Below are 18,091 nucleotides of genomic sequence, written 5' to 3'. Positions count from 1 at the left end.
TTGTACATTAGTATTACTATTGTATACTATTATTAGTATAGTGTTACTTTATTCCTTTACTCCGCTACAGTTCAGTGGTGAATATTGTACTTTTAAACTCTCATTTGACAACTATACTGTTGTTTGTAGTTAGATTAAGATTTCACAGGGGGGGAAATGTGGTAAATGAATTAAGATTAAATGAGTGGTTTCCAAACTTTTTGGCTTGTGACCTCTCGTAAATAAGCAGTGTGTTTCTAGGGCTCTTGTTGTATTTGAGATGTGTAGAGTGGTCACCATTTAATACAAATCCACACATTTACAAACTTGATCTTTTTTTTAAAAAAATGATCACAAACACAAACTCACAAACACTAAGATTCATCTTGTCACCCTTTGGGGCAGCAAAACCCCTCGGTTGGGAACTGCTGGACTGACTACCAACATGTAAAAGTATAGCTCGAATTATCAGTCACAGGGAGGGAAAAAAGTACTTTTATTTACATATTTTTCTTATTTAATTAAGTATTTAAGGGCTTTTATTGTAGTGGTTAAAGAGGAAATTACCTGAAGACTATGTCTAACTAAAGGGGGAACAAATATTAAATGGTCAATGTAGTCGCCACAAGGGGGAGCTCAACTGTATTTTAAATGTTAAACGCTCCATGTCCAGATTTTCACCATGTTAGCTATAAACCTCAATATTAACCAGATAACCGCTTCTTCTACAGCATTTGTGTTCAATATGTTTTTTTTTTAAATAAACAAAAAAACTGACATGTAACAGAAACTTTCTTTTGAGAAAAATAATTTATTTTGGAACACAATAACCATATTTCCTCACATAATTAGATCACACACACATCACTGGTTTTCCTCAACAAAAACACCCAGTGTTCAATACCAGAGTACATCATGTTGCGTGACTATGTGCCCCGTCCTCTAGCTGTCGCCACATCCCTCAACCGTCTTCTAAGCATCAAAATGCTTGTAAACGTTAAATTAAAGCTGTAAAATGGTTCACTGCGGGCTTTCATCCACTTTCAAATGTAAAACAAATCCTCTAAGAAGACCAACACAGAGTCATGTCCATCCTCATACAAGGCATACTTTTTTTGGGGATCCATTGACATTTAAAGTCTCCAGCTTTTTTCTTAAATTTCCAAACATGAGCCACAATTTTGAGAAAACAAAAACAGGATGCTTGAAGCACTGGGGTCAGGTTAAATCCACAGGAGAAAATTCTCATATCAACACAGTAACACAACATTTCAGATCCCACACTCCATGAAAAAGAAATTATCTTCTGAAATGTTTGGTCTAACATACTTATTTCAGGTGACATTGAAATGATAAGAGAATCCCTCCTGAATGGTTATTGCCTTTATTCATATCTGTTCCCTCACATATTTTATATACACTTTTATATATCTCTTTAGCTTTTTCCATTGTTAAAGTGAAGAAGTTTTGGTTTCTGCCACTCAGAGCTGGTGACGGTATGTTTACTCGTCAACACTCACGCTCTGATGCATTTGCACAAGCAAATAACACAAGAAGTCATAAAAACAGTACAAAATACAAAAACAAAACAAAAATACTCCAAATAATTGACTAGAAAAAAATACATCCAAATAATACATCCAAACCTGCATTTTTGTGCAAAGTTGTGGGAGGCAAGAATCTAAAAACACAAATGGCTCTAACTGCAGAAAGTGGGTTTGTGCTGGTGTCATCAGTATCCATCACATATTTGTTTTCGTTAACGAGCCAGAATAAACCCAAACCACAGCTGATTTTGTTGAAATGAGAGCCGTGGACAGAGTAAACCATCAGCCATATATATAAATCTCACTGCAGATGAATGAGGACGCTTGCAGTTGTAGTTTGGTCTCCAAGACAACAGATGGCAATAGTGATTTGTGGTTTGAATGATGCGGGGTAAGTGAAAGGAGGTGGAGGCTCAGACAGACGAATCTACACTTGTAATTTTGGGGACGCACCGACCCAAACACTTCAAACTGATCGCTATCTACCGTGGTGATACTGATCCACATTGAAAACCAAGGGTGTAATGTTTCCGGTTTAGCAGGATTATAGAAAAACTACTGGTCAATTTTGTGTAGCATGGGTCATGGGAAAACCCACTGAATGGAGAGGATGCGATACACAAAGTTTTTCCACGGTTAACATTGTGAGATACGACATTTGGCCATGTCCAAGTTCTGTGAGTCTTCTAGTTGTCAATATCACTATAACATGTAGTGTTTCTACTTTTAGTTTCATTAATTAAATCATGGCGGGCTGCTGACTTTACTGCCACAGTAATCCCTGCTCTCATTTTATCTTACACTCCATAAAAAGCTCCCAGATTTTAAATTTAAGAAGGGAGCTCTTGGTGTTGGCAGATACCCAGATTTGAGACTGATGAAGCTGGATCTGTGGATCCCTCTTAGCAAAGCCAGCAACTAAAACAGAACAATTCTTAGTGTCAGGTTATTAAAATGAAAACATATAGTCATGAATATTCATTTTCTATGATATTAAATTAATAGGTCCCCGAAATGTTAAACCCTGTGTCTTTACTACCCAGATTTCATAGTATTTGCATAAAAAAAATCCACAAAGGAGGTTTAATTTAAGTCATTTATATCTCAAAAACCAAAAAATCTTCATAAACTATATTAATAATGATTATGGTGGCCGGTTACTGGTTACTGGATAACCAACCATTTCCAAGGTCAAGAATGTACGTTAATGCTAAGGAAAAGTATCCATCAGTCACAATGTTGCAACTAATGGACACAATGTAAATCAGGGATTGTCCAAATGTACCTCCTAACTGCAAATACTTTCAAACCCACGTCTTAGAAAACACAAACTTTGGCTTAACAAGACGCGCTGCTTTCAATTACTGCACATCCCTTCTTCGTCATTTCAAACCATCCATCTGGTCTCATCACAGTGTTCAGATTACTTGGCTGGACTTTGCCTTGGAAGAAGCTCCCTAAGCCCTTAAACAAGGTGTGCCGCAAGTTTTCAATTAAGAGTCAGGTTTGGAAAAGTCCACAGGTCCCATTATTGCAGTAGGATTTCATCGAGATGCATCTCAGATAGATTTAAACTCAGCCCAGTCACGAAAATAAGAAAAAGCTTTTCAATGCAGCCTTGGCAACAAAAAAAAAAAAGATTCCCTTGCGCTTAAAATCTGTCTCTTCGTTCTTGCATGCAGTGTTCTCCATCGAATTATACAATAAAACTATCACCAGTATAATTAGTACAAACACTAAAATAAACATTTGGTTTAGCGTTGGTATCCTCAGCCCTCCTACTCATCACACCTCACAGCTCAGATTATGAGGGAAAATCTGCTTCACAAGCCCAAACTTTCCCTTCAAGTGTGTCGACACCGCTGCACGATCTCCTGGAGTTTACCGAGATGTTTGAACCAAAGAAGGTGTTTAGAGAGTGGAGCGCTAGCATCTGTGCAATAAGAGCAGGATATCTAGAGTCTTGGCTGGACCTGCAGCTGATCAAAGGCAGACAAAAGAGTAAGAGGGCTCAAAGACAACAGACGACACGGGGAACATTTGAGTCATCTAACTTTCCGTCATCATCCTAGCTCCCTTCAAGTTCTTTCTCTCGATCACGAGAGCTAAACCATCAAAACATCTATACCTGCTCTTCGCCTTACGAGGAGGGAAAAAAAGGAGAGAAAAAAAAAAGGATTGTGTCGTACAGGGTGTAAAGTGCACTGAATCAAAGTGATAAAATGCGACCGTGGGAATGTGCATGGATCCCTCTCTGGGGTTGATCCCTGGTCATGTCTTGTAAGCACTGAACACTTTCTTTTTCAAGTGCCAAAACGCAAGTGCTGAGAAGATGTTACGAGCTGGAAAGAATATGTCAAATCCCACCATAATACTTAATTTTTCTACTGTACATTTTCTACAAACAATAGAACAATGGTTCACCCAAAAAGAACAGACGCTAAGGGGCCAAAAAGACAATGACCAGGAATTTGGATCACACCTGCCAAACAAAAAGATGACAAGCTCTGTCGGGTCGTTTTAACTCTGGGTCTACACAGGCGCACACAGACATACACACTACATCTGTGAGTTACATACATACATACATACTACAAAGACGCTGTGTTGGTTAAGACAGCAGACTAGGCTATACGGCCTTGGCGGTGATAAGCAGTGAGCTTCTTCCAGGTGCAGTAAATGGGCACCGACTGCAGCACAGTCCTTGATTACTGAAATAGGAGGCTTCAGTGTGTGTGCTCTTGTTTTCACTGGACTTCCTTAAAGAGGTGCTCTCGCTCTACGTTTTAATGCCAGCTTGACTTCTCATCATATTTTGGTCAACGCCTCCATCAGCCAAGGGTCATTGTGTACATGAAGAGAAACAAAAATGTTCCTGTTCTGAATTCAAAGTCTTCGCAACGGAAAAGAGCACAAAGGCAGTTAGTTTTTTTTGTTTTTGTTTTCTTCACATACTTTAAGGTGATTGTGATTACAAAGGGGGGTGGAGACGTGTTTGACCGGGGATGTGTGGGTCGGGAGCAATGAGTAGCACCAGAGGAGAAGGCAGAGAAGAGAGAGCAGTTTAAGGTTTAGTTCAGGTGTCTCCTCAGTGCTGGGGCAGTTGTAGTTGGAGAGGGGGGGGAGAGGCGAGAGGGAAGAGAAAGGGTGAGAGGGGTACAGAGGTCAGAGCTTTAGGCTTTTTCCTCCACGCAGGAGCTCTCACTCAGGTGGCCACTTTGGCACGGCGGTTTCTGTTTCTCCCACTGGCACATGGCGTTGGCGTAGCCGACAATCACTTTGTCCATCCAGGTGAGGGGCTGGGGGAAAAGCACCGCGCCCTCGAAGAAGCCCAGGTGGCCTCCGTGTAGCGTCAGAGAGAAGATCACGTTCGGCTTCTTTGCTAAAGGATGACACAACAGCACACAGTAATAAGGCTTCTGTACTCTGCACGGCGTGTAATCATCATTATCTGAAAACCAACATTGGACACACGTCTTAATAGGGGTTTGCCACAGACTATTTTATGCCTCCTACAGATAGAGAGGGTGTGTTTGCCTGGTCAAACAGATAGTCGCATGACTCAACTTCCGGTAGGTATGTTTAAATGGTCACTTTTAACGCTGATGTTGCTAAACACGCAGTTTCTCTAATCGCCGCCACAGAAACTACTGAGACTAATTACGTGAATGAAAAAAAAAACATACTACTTCTGTGATGAATAATGAAAACAGTAAATGTTTTCCAAAGATAAGGCTCTGAATGGTTAACTTAGATTTTCCAATGTGTATCATTGAGATGATTTATAAGACATTAACACTCTCAGGCTGTCACACTCTGCCATATACTTGCTTGGCTGCAAAAAGTATGTGGAAACGCCACTTCATACCTGGGTATAAAACAAAGTCCACCAACATTTAGTTCAAGTTTGCTGTGAAAGAACTTGCCTGGTCTGCAGAGCCCTGGGCCTCAACCCCATCAAACTCTTTTAGTGGGAACTGAAACACTGACATGTCAGCTAATATGAATGTTGGATATTATTAATGCTCTTGTGGCTAAATGGGAGCAAAGTCCTGCAGCCAAAATGTGGTGAAGAGCATCCCAGAAGAGTGGAGGCTGTTATAGCAGCACATTTCAGCTCCTGAATTTGGAATTGAGATGCTAAACATTGATGTGAGTGTAATGTCCTGGTGTCTTCATATGTTTGGTTATGTGTAGACACCTACACAACAGGTTTTAAAACTCTACCTAGGAGATCTATGGGTGATGACTGACAAGTGTTTTTCTACAGTCTATAACCATCCATTTGTACGTATTTCACTAAATCCACAATAAATAAAAACACTGAGCTCAAAGTAGGTCATCTCCACACTGCAGCCAGAGCGTTAATCTCTTTGTGATTGGTGGTATGAATCTATGCAGAGTGCTGCTGCTGTAGACTACCAGGCGGAGTGGGCGCCTGAAAACGATTGGCCTGGCTTTCTTTATTCTCCTGCTCTTATCTGGGTTAGTGGGATAGCCTGATGCGGTTGACTTGTGATTTAGATCCACGCGAGGCTTTCACCACCGTGCACTATTCATGACAGCTGCTGGGTTCGCTGAGTGCTCGCCCAGACTGGGAGCCACCGCCTAACCAGTCACTGAGTGACAGGTGGAAACAGAACCGTCTGGAGAACGGCTTGTACCAAAACAAAAAGAAGACATGGAAACCTGGCAGACAAACACATCGGCACTGTGCAAAAGCATTGTTCCAAGATTTTACTCAATCTACCACAGAAACATTCAGTACATTAATGCAATAAAAGAAAATCAGATAATGGAACACTTTTACTTTCATACAACTGCCTTACTAATACACTGACAGTAACAGTCGTGGTAATTACAGCACCTCCACTGCGAATGTATTTCTGCCATGTAGTCATGTGTCAGAGTCACTGTGCACATTTTAAGGCAAAGGGCAGCTGATCCTCTTTACTCTCTCTAGAGACGCATGTCGGGGGTCACATGAGTCACATGTACTTCCAGTCAGAACACACTCACACTCAGACGATGGAAATCCCTTTTCCAAAATAGTTAGGCCAGTAAGTTTAAATATAGCTCAGGCTAAGGAGAAGGAAAGGGATTCCCTGTTCTTCTTTGTAAAATTAGGCTCAAATTCCAGGATAAAATCGCTTAAATTGACGTTGGGAACCTGTGAAGGAGTTAAACCCTCTTTAAACAGATAGCTAGAGTGACGATCAGCTATATGAGTGATTGAGTGTTACAGCTGCTATAACCCACGGAAATGACATGACTCATATAGACCTGACCTATGTGCCACATAATGTCCTGTTCAAGTCAACTCATCAAAGGTCCTTTTGAGATTGCCGTCGTGTTTTCTGAGAGCCAAATCTGGGGTGTCAGCTGCACCAATAAGTTAGACCTGACAAGCCTGTTGTATTAAAAACCTGTTGCCTGAATAGAAGATCAGCTGCAGATATGTGCCAGAATCTGCCTGCCTTCAGTTCGTTCAACTTCATGTTAACAAGTAAATGGTCAAAAAAGATCATAAGGATCTCAAAAGTGTAGTTTAAAGTTGAGCATGGGTAAAAATAACACAAGGGTATAGTACTGCTGCTGCTGCTGTGATGCATGCTGTTCGTTACCTGCTAGTGTGCGAGGGATGGTGAGCAGTGAATCATGAACCAGAGGATCATCTGCAGAGTTCACTAGAAGCAGTGGCACATTTACCTGGAACACAAACAATAAAACCACAGACATCAGATAAATGCACAGACAGAACAGAACAGAAACATAATACGAGATGATGCGAGGTGTATGCAAATGCAGTTCTTACATTGTGAATATAATGTACACAACTCTCCTTCTCATAGTACTCTTTGAGAGAGCTGTGGCCGTGGAATTTTCTGAAAAGCCAAAAAACAGCAAGTGTCATCCAACAATTCCACTGAACAAATGAAACATAGATATTTCACGGGAATTAAAATGATTTGTTTCTCCACGTACCTCATGATGTTGTCGTCAATCTGCATGAGAGATGTCGCCGTGAACAGACGACCAAGATCCAGTTCTTTCATTTTAACTGGGCTTCCCCCAAACAGACTGTGTCTGTAACATGCAACAAAAAAAATATACAAAAACATTATTAATAAAACATGTTTGTTTTTTTGTTTTATAAAGCAAGACTACCCACAGAGTTATTAATGTTTGATTTGGGCCTTTCACTTGACCGAGAAAAAGATTACAATAGCCTCCTACCAATACCTCAAATAATATAGCAGTATTGGTCAAACTTGATTTACCATTTATAACTAAAATATGCAAAGAAAAAAATATTTAAGATGGTGTAACTTGAGTATTCAACCTGAACATGTAACCTTAATATGTAAATAATATATACTTTATTATTTTGGTATATAAAAGCAAGTTAAAAGACCTTCCCCTATTCTACCTCCTCTGCTTTACCTGCACAGATCTGATGGAACTACAATCTGCCTCTACAGTCCAATACAATGTCTAAATAACATGCTCTGAAAACCTCTTTGCTGTATCTACAGGATGAGCCACCGTTCTTATTGTTAAGAGAGTTAAGTTAGAGTACTGTTTTGTGGCACACAGCAATAAACACATAGAGCTTCACAGTGAAAGAACACTATAGGGGGAACTAAAATGTGTACTCTGTGTTTGTGCAGGACCAACAGTGATACCTGTGGGAGAGGATAATTTTCTTCATGTTGTCGGCCATGAGAAAGTTATAGAAGCGTCTGAACTGGTCCCACTGGAGGAATGTTTCCTGTGCCCTGAGAGGTAAAGACCAAACACACAGGAAGTTATCTTCGTGCAGCCCGTTTGCATTCCAAACAACACGCTAAATGTCCTGTGTAATCCACTGGACAAAGAGTCATGCTGGTGAGTAGCAATGGTGTCAGGCATTAGCATGCAGCTCACTGACAGAGTCAGGCTAACACAGAACAAGTAAAGATACAAATAAGAACATATAACTGACCATTAGTTAGACTGTTTGTCATTTTCCTTTGGGCATTTCAATACCATTTGTTGTAAAAAGAAATACATCTACTAATATAATAACAAGTCTAATTTGTTAATCACACATTATTTGTGGAGAAGAGGGAGAGCCACAGCTCTCAAGGAACGCTGGCAGAAGGGCCGTGTTATGTTTGGACATTGTTTTGAAAGAAGACTGAATTCATTAAAGCGAAAACTGCCAATACAATTCCACAAAAGGCCCATCTCAACAACACACACCCTTCCCCACTGCCTTCATCCAAATGTTAAACAGACCCAGCCTGTCAGGTCTGCCAAGAGACGCTGGTTGCATTTAAAATATAGAAGGTGTGGCTCCAACAGCAAGGGAAAAGGGATTTAGGCAAAGATGCATATAGATTACACAGCCTGAACACACACAAAAGAGCCACACAATACAGATAGAGCAAACTGTGGAAAAACTGGATGGCTGGAGGCTGGAGCAGTAACCAACTCGCTGAGGGACAAGTTTTAAAATGTTGTGCGTCTTGTTGCTCGTATTTTTAAAAAAGTGTTGGCAAAAGAGTGCCAACTATCATTTAAGATAATAGTAATATTAAAGCTGAATTACTAAACAGCGGATGAGAGATGCTTGGTATACTTGTAGACTACATTATGCAAGCACTTATCATATTGTGGCATTATGCTAAGCTTCATTTATATTTAGAAATGCACATCCATTGCTAGTGCTATAAAGGGGCTTTGATGATACAATGCAGTTTAATCAAGAGATGAGAGGACAAGAACCCACCTGAGAGCGCTGTACCCCTGACAGACGCTGACGCAACACAGCACTCGGTCCTGGTTCGTCTGGTTCTCGCCCAGGAACTTACAAACAATGTTTCCTCCCAGACTGAAGCCCACCACCATCAGCTGAGTCTGAGGATACGACCGCTTAATGTAACCGACCATTGCTGCAAATTCCCACGTGCACCCTGGAAGGGAAACGACACAGTTACCAATCAGTACATAACACCTCTGTAGGACCAGTGTTTTTTTCTCTGCTCAGCAGTTCCAGCTGAAGGTGCTTTTAGCTCTGAGCAGTACATTTATGTCTTTATCAGACCTTTTAATTAAGCTGAGTACTTGAATTTCTTGTTATCTCTAGCTCTGGTAGCTTGAGGTTCACCCACCAGCTCATACAGCCTTTTAGCATATACTTTCTGTTGTACAAAGATTTGTCTAAATGAAGGCAAATTTTGATATTAAAATAACTTCAACTAAAGCAGATTACATCTATAATTAAGTTAACTAAAGGATATCATTTTTTTAATTGCTTTGAAGTCAGCTGTATTCACTGCTATGAGAATGTCTTCTGACCAAAGGTTCTAAAGCCTCAACAGAAAATCTGATGAGAGTAACATTTGATTTCCCCCCATTTTAACGACTGGGTTATCATTACTAGATGCTCCTATAATGAGGTGATGGGAGTGTGAAACTGAAGTCTGCTCTTTGGACTCACCATAGGTAAACATGCGCGGAGAGGTAAGCTCAATGTTGGGAAGAGCTCCCAGGTGGTTCAGCACAGCACAGCGGTAACCTTCCTTCTGGGCGTGATCCACAAAGGTTCGGATGTAATGCTTCTCACTATGGTTACCAATACCAGGGCATATAACCATGGTGATGTCATCTGGTGAAATAGGCAGAAGGAATTGGAAAAATATTAGCCAGAGAAAGCACTGCAGCTGACCAAAAACAAAGGATGAGTCTTTTTGTCTGCAATGTATAGCATTAGCTATGCAGAATAGAAACAGTAACACTCCTTTCATTGGGGGTGTGAGTCTTAAGCGTCCTGTGAGGACCGAATGATCAGAGTCGAGGTGGTCAGAGGTCAGCTGAGGCATTCAAAGGAAGGAATCCTTCATTCCTCACACACTGCATTACAAACATGCTATGCACAATTTAAACATTTAGATTTAGAACATTCATCCGTTAATTTTCCAGCCATATAAATCAAGTCATGTTTATTTATAAAGCCCAAGCCCCGCGACAGCCCTCTATCCTTGGCCCTCAAATTGGATAAGGAGGAATCCCTCCTCCAGGACATTAAGTAGGTGTCACATGAACAGACGAGACAAAAGGTAGCACTAGTAGAACTACAATATGAAGAAACAGAATAACAATATACGGTACAACTTCTTGGAACTACAAAATATATTTCTATGTTTGTCATGGCAGTAAATAGCCAATTAGCCATCGTCTGTTAAAGCTATGGTCTATATTCTGAAATCAGTTGAGCCTCAGATTTGAAAAGCATCCCGCCCCACCCAACCAAACCCTCCCCTCAGTGTTCCACGATTCCACGATGCGGGAGTGGGAGGGGATGAGGCGGGATGACAAGGAGCAGGGGAGACGAGGGGATTGGATGGAGGGTAAGAGCCAATGGGAGCCTTCCGGAGCAATGGCTCCCATTGGTCAATTTCTATGCAGGCCTTTTTTTATTCCAAATCGTAGACCATAGCTTTAAGTATCATCCAACTAGCAGCAACTGTCTTAAACAAATAGTTAAAGAAAACATAGATCTTGATCAAATGCATCACCTCCTGTTCGATGGTCCCCCAGTGGCTCAAAGAGGTCAAAGGTCGCAGTGGCCCCGTCCTGCATGGGTAAGTACTTCCTGACTCCGCAGGGGTGAGGTGAGCTCACACGGCCAAGTTTACCATACAGTGCTGTCTGGAGGTGACCGCTCTTACCCCACAGTAAGGGAGGAATGTACCTGGAAAGCACAAAGATTGGACTCGATTACATTTGATGTAGAAACATGAGCTTATTCTACTAATGCACTCGATAAAAGCACAAGGTAAGAGCCCAGAAATAACCCTGACACAATCCTGAGCAGATACGTTTGCATTTGTGGTTTATGACGCAGACGTGAACATTCTGGCACATGGTTTGCATAACAAAGTCACATTTCTGTTGCAGCCTTTGAGAGATTGCTCCACACTCACAGCAGACATCCATGCTTAACGTCAGTCTGTTGCTATGTTTTGATAAGTTATGCTGAGCATTTGTACTTCCAGTTACACCTCTGTAGGAGTTAGCTGTATGATTCAAGGCTTTGGATTACGTAATATTTCTTTGCAATATTGATTGTTGTGCATTACCCTGGATCATCATCCTATTTCCGAGACCAAAAGAATGTGAACAACTTGACAGGAAAACACTCTTTATGTACCGTTTTCCCCCCAGCTGCCCATCCTATCTTGTAACAGAATGCAGTAAAACAAAATAATTCTGGCTGATTATAAGAGTTACAGGGATAACAGCCAAAACAACTATGTGTTTGCTTTTCAGGGTGATTTTAGGAACATTTTATTTCACAGGTTCAGTTACAAACCACACTCCAACTGCAAACACGCATACAAATCCAATCTGTTGTGTTGCAAATATTTAACGACCTCTCTCACTTTCCTTCAATTATACAACCTCCTCTCTGAAATCTGTGAGCCTTGCTGATTATGAGGAGTGGGCTATCTTGGAGGCGATGAGATAAACAAGATCAGCATAACCGTAAAGCAGCACAGACGCAAAGTGAACGTCAGTCATGTGTATGTTACATAGAACAAAACACAGAGACGGGGAGTAGCAGCAGGGAGCAAAGGGTTCGGTGACATCGATAGTTACGCAAGACCTTCAACCTTGCATCGCCTCATCTGCTACCGTGCCGCCCAACAATTACTAGAAAATGCAGTCTTACATAAGAGACGTGTCAATCAAAATCAGTACTACTTCCATTTGGTGATAATGTAATCACTTCCAGCATGCGCTGTAATATGAAGCTTAACCGGAGTTTTCTAGAAGGTACTCTGCAGGCTTTATCTCTGCCTCCAGGAAGAGGATGAGCTCGTCGTAATGTTGATAGGAGGATAAGCACACTGCCGGGTTAGCCGAGTTCATCCACACGAGGCAACATGCTGCTCTGCTGGTATTTTTTCTATAATAAGTACCTAATAGGCCCAATTAATAATTCAAACAATTACAAATTGCTGGTACACGTACAACTGGGGAGTTTTACTTTTTGATGGAAGATAAGCATTTTGCATGGCTCAGCTGATAATTTAAAAACAAAACGTGTTAATTTCTGTAGTAAAAGATCTCAGGAGTGACATCGGGTGAGCCTTTTGTTTGAATTTGAATCCCAGAGTCTGTTTTCTTTTAATATGTAAACATAGGATGTGTGCTGTTTTCCTTCTAGCTTTTAGGCAACTGAAAACGGAAGCAGACACGCCAGTGTGGTTTGATGAAGCAAACATCTTAAGTCCAGATCAAAGTCCCAAAGTAAAGTCACAGGCCTTTGATACCAGCAAGCTGGGAAATACCACACATCACAATTAGTAAGAATGAATAAAGACTAAATGGCTTGTCCTGACAATTAATATTTATAACTCATTTATTTGTCAATTAGATTGTTTACCTTTGTTAATGTATGAATCTACTTAACTATATCTGCCTGTTTTTCCTGTTTTTCCTGACATTATTGGCTGCTGCCTTGCACTTGTAATATCACTGCTGCTTCAAGAAGAACCAAAATTCAAACAAGTTGCAGAATGCAACGATCAGCTGAGGCTTATTTCTTTGCCAAATTAAACTAATGAAGGCAAAATAAATTCCTGTAGATACAAAAAAAATTAAAAAAATCTATGTAACACTAAGATGCACTTCAAGTAAAAGTTATTTGTTGTGGATTGTCCTCTCTGTTAGCCACCACCCCTTAGTGCAGGGTCCCAAAACACAGCGATACAAAATTGCTGTTGACCTTGTTAACCTCACAACACCCCTCTTATGCTCTCCACTGTTTTATTGATTTGTTATACAACACCGCAGGGTTACAAATCTGACTTCAACAACACAGAGACACAACAAGGATGAGGCCATGCCAACATCAACAATGACGACCGTTCCAAGACTTCAGTTATCTCAGATCAGCTACACACAGGACACTACGTTTCAGTGAGCAAAAAAATGGATGTTCGGGAAGGATCATAGCCAGCCAGTCACAAACCGATTCACTGACACTGCAGCTGAAAGTCAAAGGGCTCAGTAACAATCTGTTATATAATCACACACTCGTGATGTAGGCTTGCAGGGAACCACCCTACGGAGCTACAAGTATTATGACACCAGTAGACCACAGGAGTATGGACGGTGATGCTCACTGAGGATAAACAATCAAATTTACTTTATTTCATGGCATGGAGAGCGTTTCCCCACAACCTACACAACATTAGAGCCCAGCTGCTTACCTGGTTTAGACGACACAGGCAAGACCTTGCTCCCACTGCCCTGCATAACAACCACTGGTTTGCATCAGTTATTAAAAACCCAGATGGAAGATTCAAATTATATTAGACATCTGAGTTGCCCTGAGGGGATGACTTGCATCGTCATATATGCAAATGTGTTTGCCCTGCAGTGAAGTCTATATTTGCAATAACAGTGTGAGAACCCAATCTACCTTTGGGATAACCCTGAAAATACAGCATGGTAATTAATTCATGCCAGAGCCAACGCTACAGCCAGAAATCTCTGGTACAGACACACTCAGGAACACTGATGACAGATGGGACCACCGCCAGACAAACTGCTACCTCCACTCATAGCCACAGATGGCTGACAAGCAATGGCATTTCCATGGAAACGCCTTGAGTGGCAGACAGAGAGCTGAGAATGCAACTTACTCTTTGGTCAGCTGGGGACAGGACTTGAGAAGGAAGCGGTTGAGGGCTGTGTCCTGGTAGATGAGGTCTGGAGATGCAGTGGGGCTCTTGAGGTTCAAGCAGCGGACGATGATGTAGAGCACCGTGGCCACCGCTGCCAGCTTCACGCCATCGAACATTGCTGGCAGCTCTGGAGAGATGGTGTGCACGTCTGCCTCATGGGGATTCATGATTATTCTGAAAAACAAAACAAACAAAAAAAACAGTGGCACACACTTGTTTCAGTCCTTTCCCTTGTGAAACACAAATTAACATATTTCAGTAATAAAAGTATTTACAAAATACAAAAGCCAATTGATTAAGAACTGTAATCTAAAATACAAATTATACTTATTTTCATTATTTAAATGTTACTCAACAAAAAGCACCCGTGACTTAGCCGGTACAAAATATTAATTTCTTGAGTATGTGTCTAACTGTGATTAGACAGAGATGGGATAACGCATAGTCACAAAAAAGAGAGGCATTACTGATGATGTCTGACTGACCTAAATATTCGTCTTGGTGCCCCGGGTGCTGCGGTGACAGATCTGTGGGAATATAGAGTGAGAGCATTTCAGTCAGATGAAGCACAGTCACTTATTTAATACACTCACCTTAATTACATTACAGCTTACGAGACACCAATAGGAACTCCCACTACGCAGAACATAAAGGTGTTGACATTACTTTAAATAAATGATTACATTTAATAGATGATGCAATGCACCGACTCAGTTATATATTAACACCTTTACATAAAATGTACATATGTTCAAAGCATTAAGCAAAGTAATCTGAGCTGTGACATTGCAACAGAAAACAGTTACTGTAAAGAGTACAAAAAGGCCACAGTGTCTCCTGCAACTACAAAACAGGGAAGGTGTTGTACAGGATTTCATATGAAGTAGCCACAAGAAACAGTGTTGACGTCATTGGTACAGATAGTGATATATAATGCAACAAAATGGAAAGTTGAAATTTGTCTGTTATCTTACATTTGATGTTGCAGTTGGCCGCAACAACAACTTCGACGGTCTGAAAATGTGAAGAGTTGAAGTCACAGTGGTTCGGTCAAACCTAAAGATGAAAACAGGAAAACTGATTTGACCCCTTGATTGTTGCAATTAACCGGTATTATTTTACATTTTTCTATTGTCTTCATATTCATCAGTCTTGACACAGACTGACTCGAGAGCAGATGCACCAGAAAGCATGATGTCACCACACAGTTATTAAATGTAGTTCTCAAGTGATTAGCCTATTAATATGTTGGTTATTGGATTAATCAGTAATTTATGAAGAAAAAGCACTATTCTGAAAATTATGAGCATCTTGCTGGCTAAATGTGTAAAGTGTCCTGAGATAACTTCACATTTATGAAGAATAACTTGCTTTTCTCAAATCAAATCATACGTGTATCATATCATAGAAGTACACAACACACATTGTTTTGCTCTTTTCATTTAGGATTTGTTTGTTGCCGTAGAGAGGAAGTCACCTCCAAGCCTCTCACACAATTTGAACTGAGATCATCACTTACAAAATAGCTTTAAGCTCCGTCTTAGATGAGTAATTAATCTACGTAAACACCCCCTGTAAACACAACTCAGGTCCAAACAAACATGGTGCCAGAATTATTCCCAGCTGCATAAAAATGAATTTCATTAGATAATCTGCCTCACATCCACACTGCCAATACCCGTCTCACGCACCGTAATAACAACATCTAGCGAGTAACTATATTTGGCAGTTGTGTGTGTGTTTATTATGAGCCACGCTGTTGTCACGTAATAAACCGTCCAATGTGGCTTCGGATCAGCTGCTAACATTAGCGCTTCCTCCTTTTGTCACGACTCACAACGAGCCAGCAGATGAGTTTACAGATATTAAAAAGGGAACAAATGTTGTCATTGGCTAGCTAAACATTAAGTCAGCGAGATGTGATGTTAGCTACGCACATTTCTGGGCGACAAAGCGGGGGGGAAGATAACCTGTATATTTGCGTTTGTGTGCGAGCAGGCCAACAACCCCTCGTCGCATCTTCGTTTGCCCTACTGGTACAGAAAAAATGCAAACCGTGCCGCTTTCTGGACGAGTTTGCTGGTCACCCTGAGTATTTAGCGCAGTAACTTCACGTTAAGGTAATACACAGAGGGAAAGCAGCACCGTTAGCCCTGTTTTAGAGGCTTCAGAGCAAGAGCATCATGGAGTCCTTTAATGGTCCATATTTCCAGCCGTTGATGAACATTATTGATCAAGTCGATGGGGTACCGTAACGTTAGCATCATCTGAGCGGCATCTTTAGCCCACTTACCTCACTTGAGAAGAAACGTAGCAGGTCCCTGCTGCTTCAACGCGACCAAGCCTTATTTATGTTCGCAGCATGTCGTCTGTTGTGTCCGTCTGTGTGCCTCTAAACCATCACTCCTGACCTGAATGTGTAGTACGCCCTCTGACAGACAGAGACGAAGCTAGCCACACTAGCAACAGCGGCGCTTGCATGCTAGCTCTCTCATTGGTCAAAACGGACGATGACGTAGCACGTTGCCTCGAATTTTCTACGCCCCTTATCTGTGAAACATCACAATGTCTATTTTTCACATCACATTTGTTTGTTAATTGTTGATTTAATGTATATCTTGGTCTTATGGTATGTTTTTATTGAGTATATGTGTTTCCATTATATATGACAGTGTTCTAGAGAGTCGCACACATTACAAAAAAATCCTGAACGTGACAGGAACGTGAGCTGAGCCCTGTTACATAATATTTCAGCTACATTGATCAACATGTGCTGGCATGTACCAACTGTGCTGTTTTAGTTCATTGGCTTACATCATTCGTTCTTCATTATGATTTATTTGAAAGAAAATACAACAGATGGTTTTTTGTTGTTGTTGGGTTTTTTTTTGTTACAACCTTGGGTCATGAATTCACATCTACTAGCACCACTTGTATGATAAGTGCACATTGGCAAGAGCTTGTTATTGTCGTATTGCTGGATATCTAATTATTCACAGTTTTGAAGTGACCAGTGAGAATTAAGGTAATCTGGGCAGCAGTTATAAACCCGAGAAGATGCGGTCCCTATTGCAATTGCAATACAATATCCACCTGATGGCGACAGAGTTTGCACATATTATTTTGTAAGAATTTTGTTTTAACGGCATACAACTCATATTACACTAAAATAAAGTTCAGTTATGCCTAATTTCCCTGTGAAAACAAAATAGTGTAATGTAAAGTAGGCTATTATTTTAACAAGTTTATATCTACTTACAGCCTTCATAAACTTTCTTTACAATAAAATACGAGATTAGAGTAAAATTCTTGTAGTTGGAAATAGTTTGAATATGATATCATCACTGGTGGGACGGTTATAACCTTTAAAATTATATTTTGACAAACATCTAATTATTAGTAGCCTTATGTGTGTAATACACCTTTAATAGAAAGGAAATCGTGGCCTGGCCTTTGAATTGGAGCGCTGTGCCTGCTGTGTTCCTAAATAGTTGGCAAGCGTCAGGTGCAGAGTTTTCCCACGGGGATTGGATTAATTCAAAGTGGGCTACCACATTGTGAAATCACTCCCCGTTTCACGCCTCTCCTCCAGACTGGACGTTGGACCTCACCGACGAAGCTCCTCAATCAAACGTGGCAATTATTTAACGTGTGTTTAAATGTCATTCGGAGCCGCACCTTGTCAATGAGGGACAGTGATGCCTTCAAATGCTCACCAAAAAAAAAAAAAATATTGACCACCAACATTGTTTATTTGATGCAGTTTGCTGCATTGCGTTGAATTTTGATTTTAGATCACCAGGTAGCAACGCTTATTAATGG

General features: G+C 40.8%; 1 protein-coding gene across 1 annotated transcript; it reads right to left on the bottom strand.

Moving 5' to 3' along the window:
- Positions 1–770: 770 nt before the first annotated feature.
- Positions 771–16,711, bottom strand: LOC311014204 (monoacylglycerol lipase ABHD2). Its single transcript, XM_084010653.1, has 12 exons — positions 16,563–16,711; positions 15,244–15,325; positions 14,755–14,796; positions 14,228–14,443; positions 11,090–11,265; positions 10,012–10,179; positions 9,301–9,484; positions 8,213–8,305; positions 7,512–7,613; positions 7,342–7,411; positions 7,151–7,235; positions 771–4,908 (listed from the first exon to the last, which is right to left on the bottom strand). Exons 4-12 carry the CDS (start codon positions 14,434–14,436, stop codon positions 4,700–4,702), a joined length of 1,296 nt encoding a protein of 431 aa, XP_083866779.1. The 5' UTR covers positions 14,437–14,443; positions 14,755–14,796; positions 15,244–15,325; positions 16,563–16,711; the 3' UTR covers positions 771–4,699.
- Between the last annotated feature and the right edge of the window lie 1,380 nt (positions 16,712–18,091).

Source organism: Eutrigla gurnardus (genome assembly GCF_963514095.1).
Source record: "Eutrigla gurnardus genome assembly, chromosome: 1".
NCBI lineage: Eukaryota > Metazoa > Chordata > Actinopteri > Perciformes > Triglidae > Eutrigla > Eutrigla gurnardus.
The sequence above is the reverse complement of the archived record's forward strand: the minus strand, read 5'-3'. Positions and strand labels throughout refer to the sequence as shown.

What these genes read in the sequence shown, in the direction of transcription:
- LOC311014204 (XM_084010653.1), bottom strand. Translation starts at nt 14,436, where the DNA reads ATGAATCCCCATGAGGCAGACGTGCACACCATCTCTCCAGAGCTGCCA. An exon ending in CAGGGGTACAGCGCTCTCAG is followed by an intron (nt 8,306 to 9,300) that starts GTGGGTTCTTGT and finishes TTTACCTCTCAG; the next exon opens with GGCACAGGAAACATTCCTCC. An exon ending in CATCCCTCGCACACTAGCAG is followed by an intron (nt 4,909 to 7,150) that starts GTAACGAACAGC and finishes GTCATCCTTTAG; the next exon opens with CAAAGAAGCCGAACGTGATC.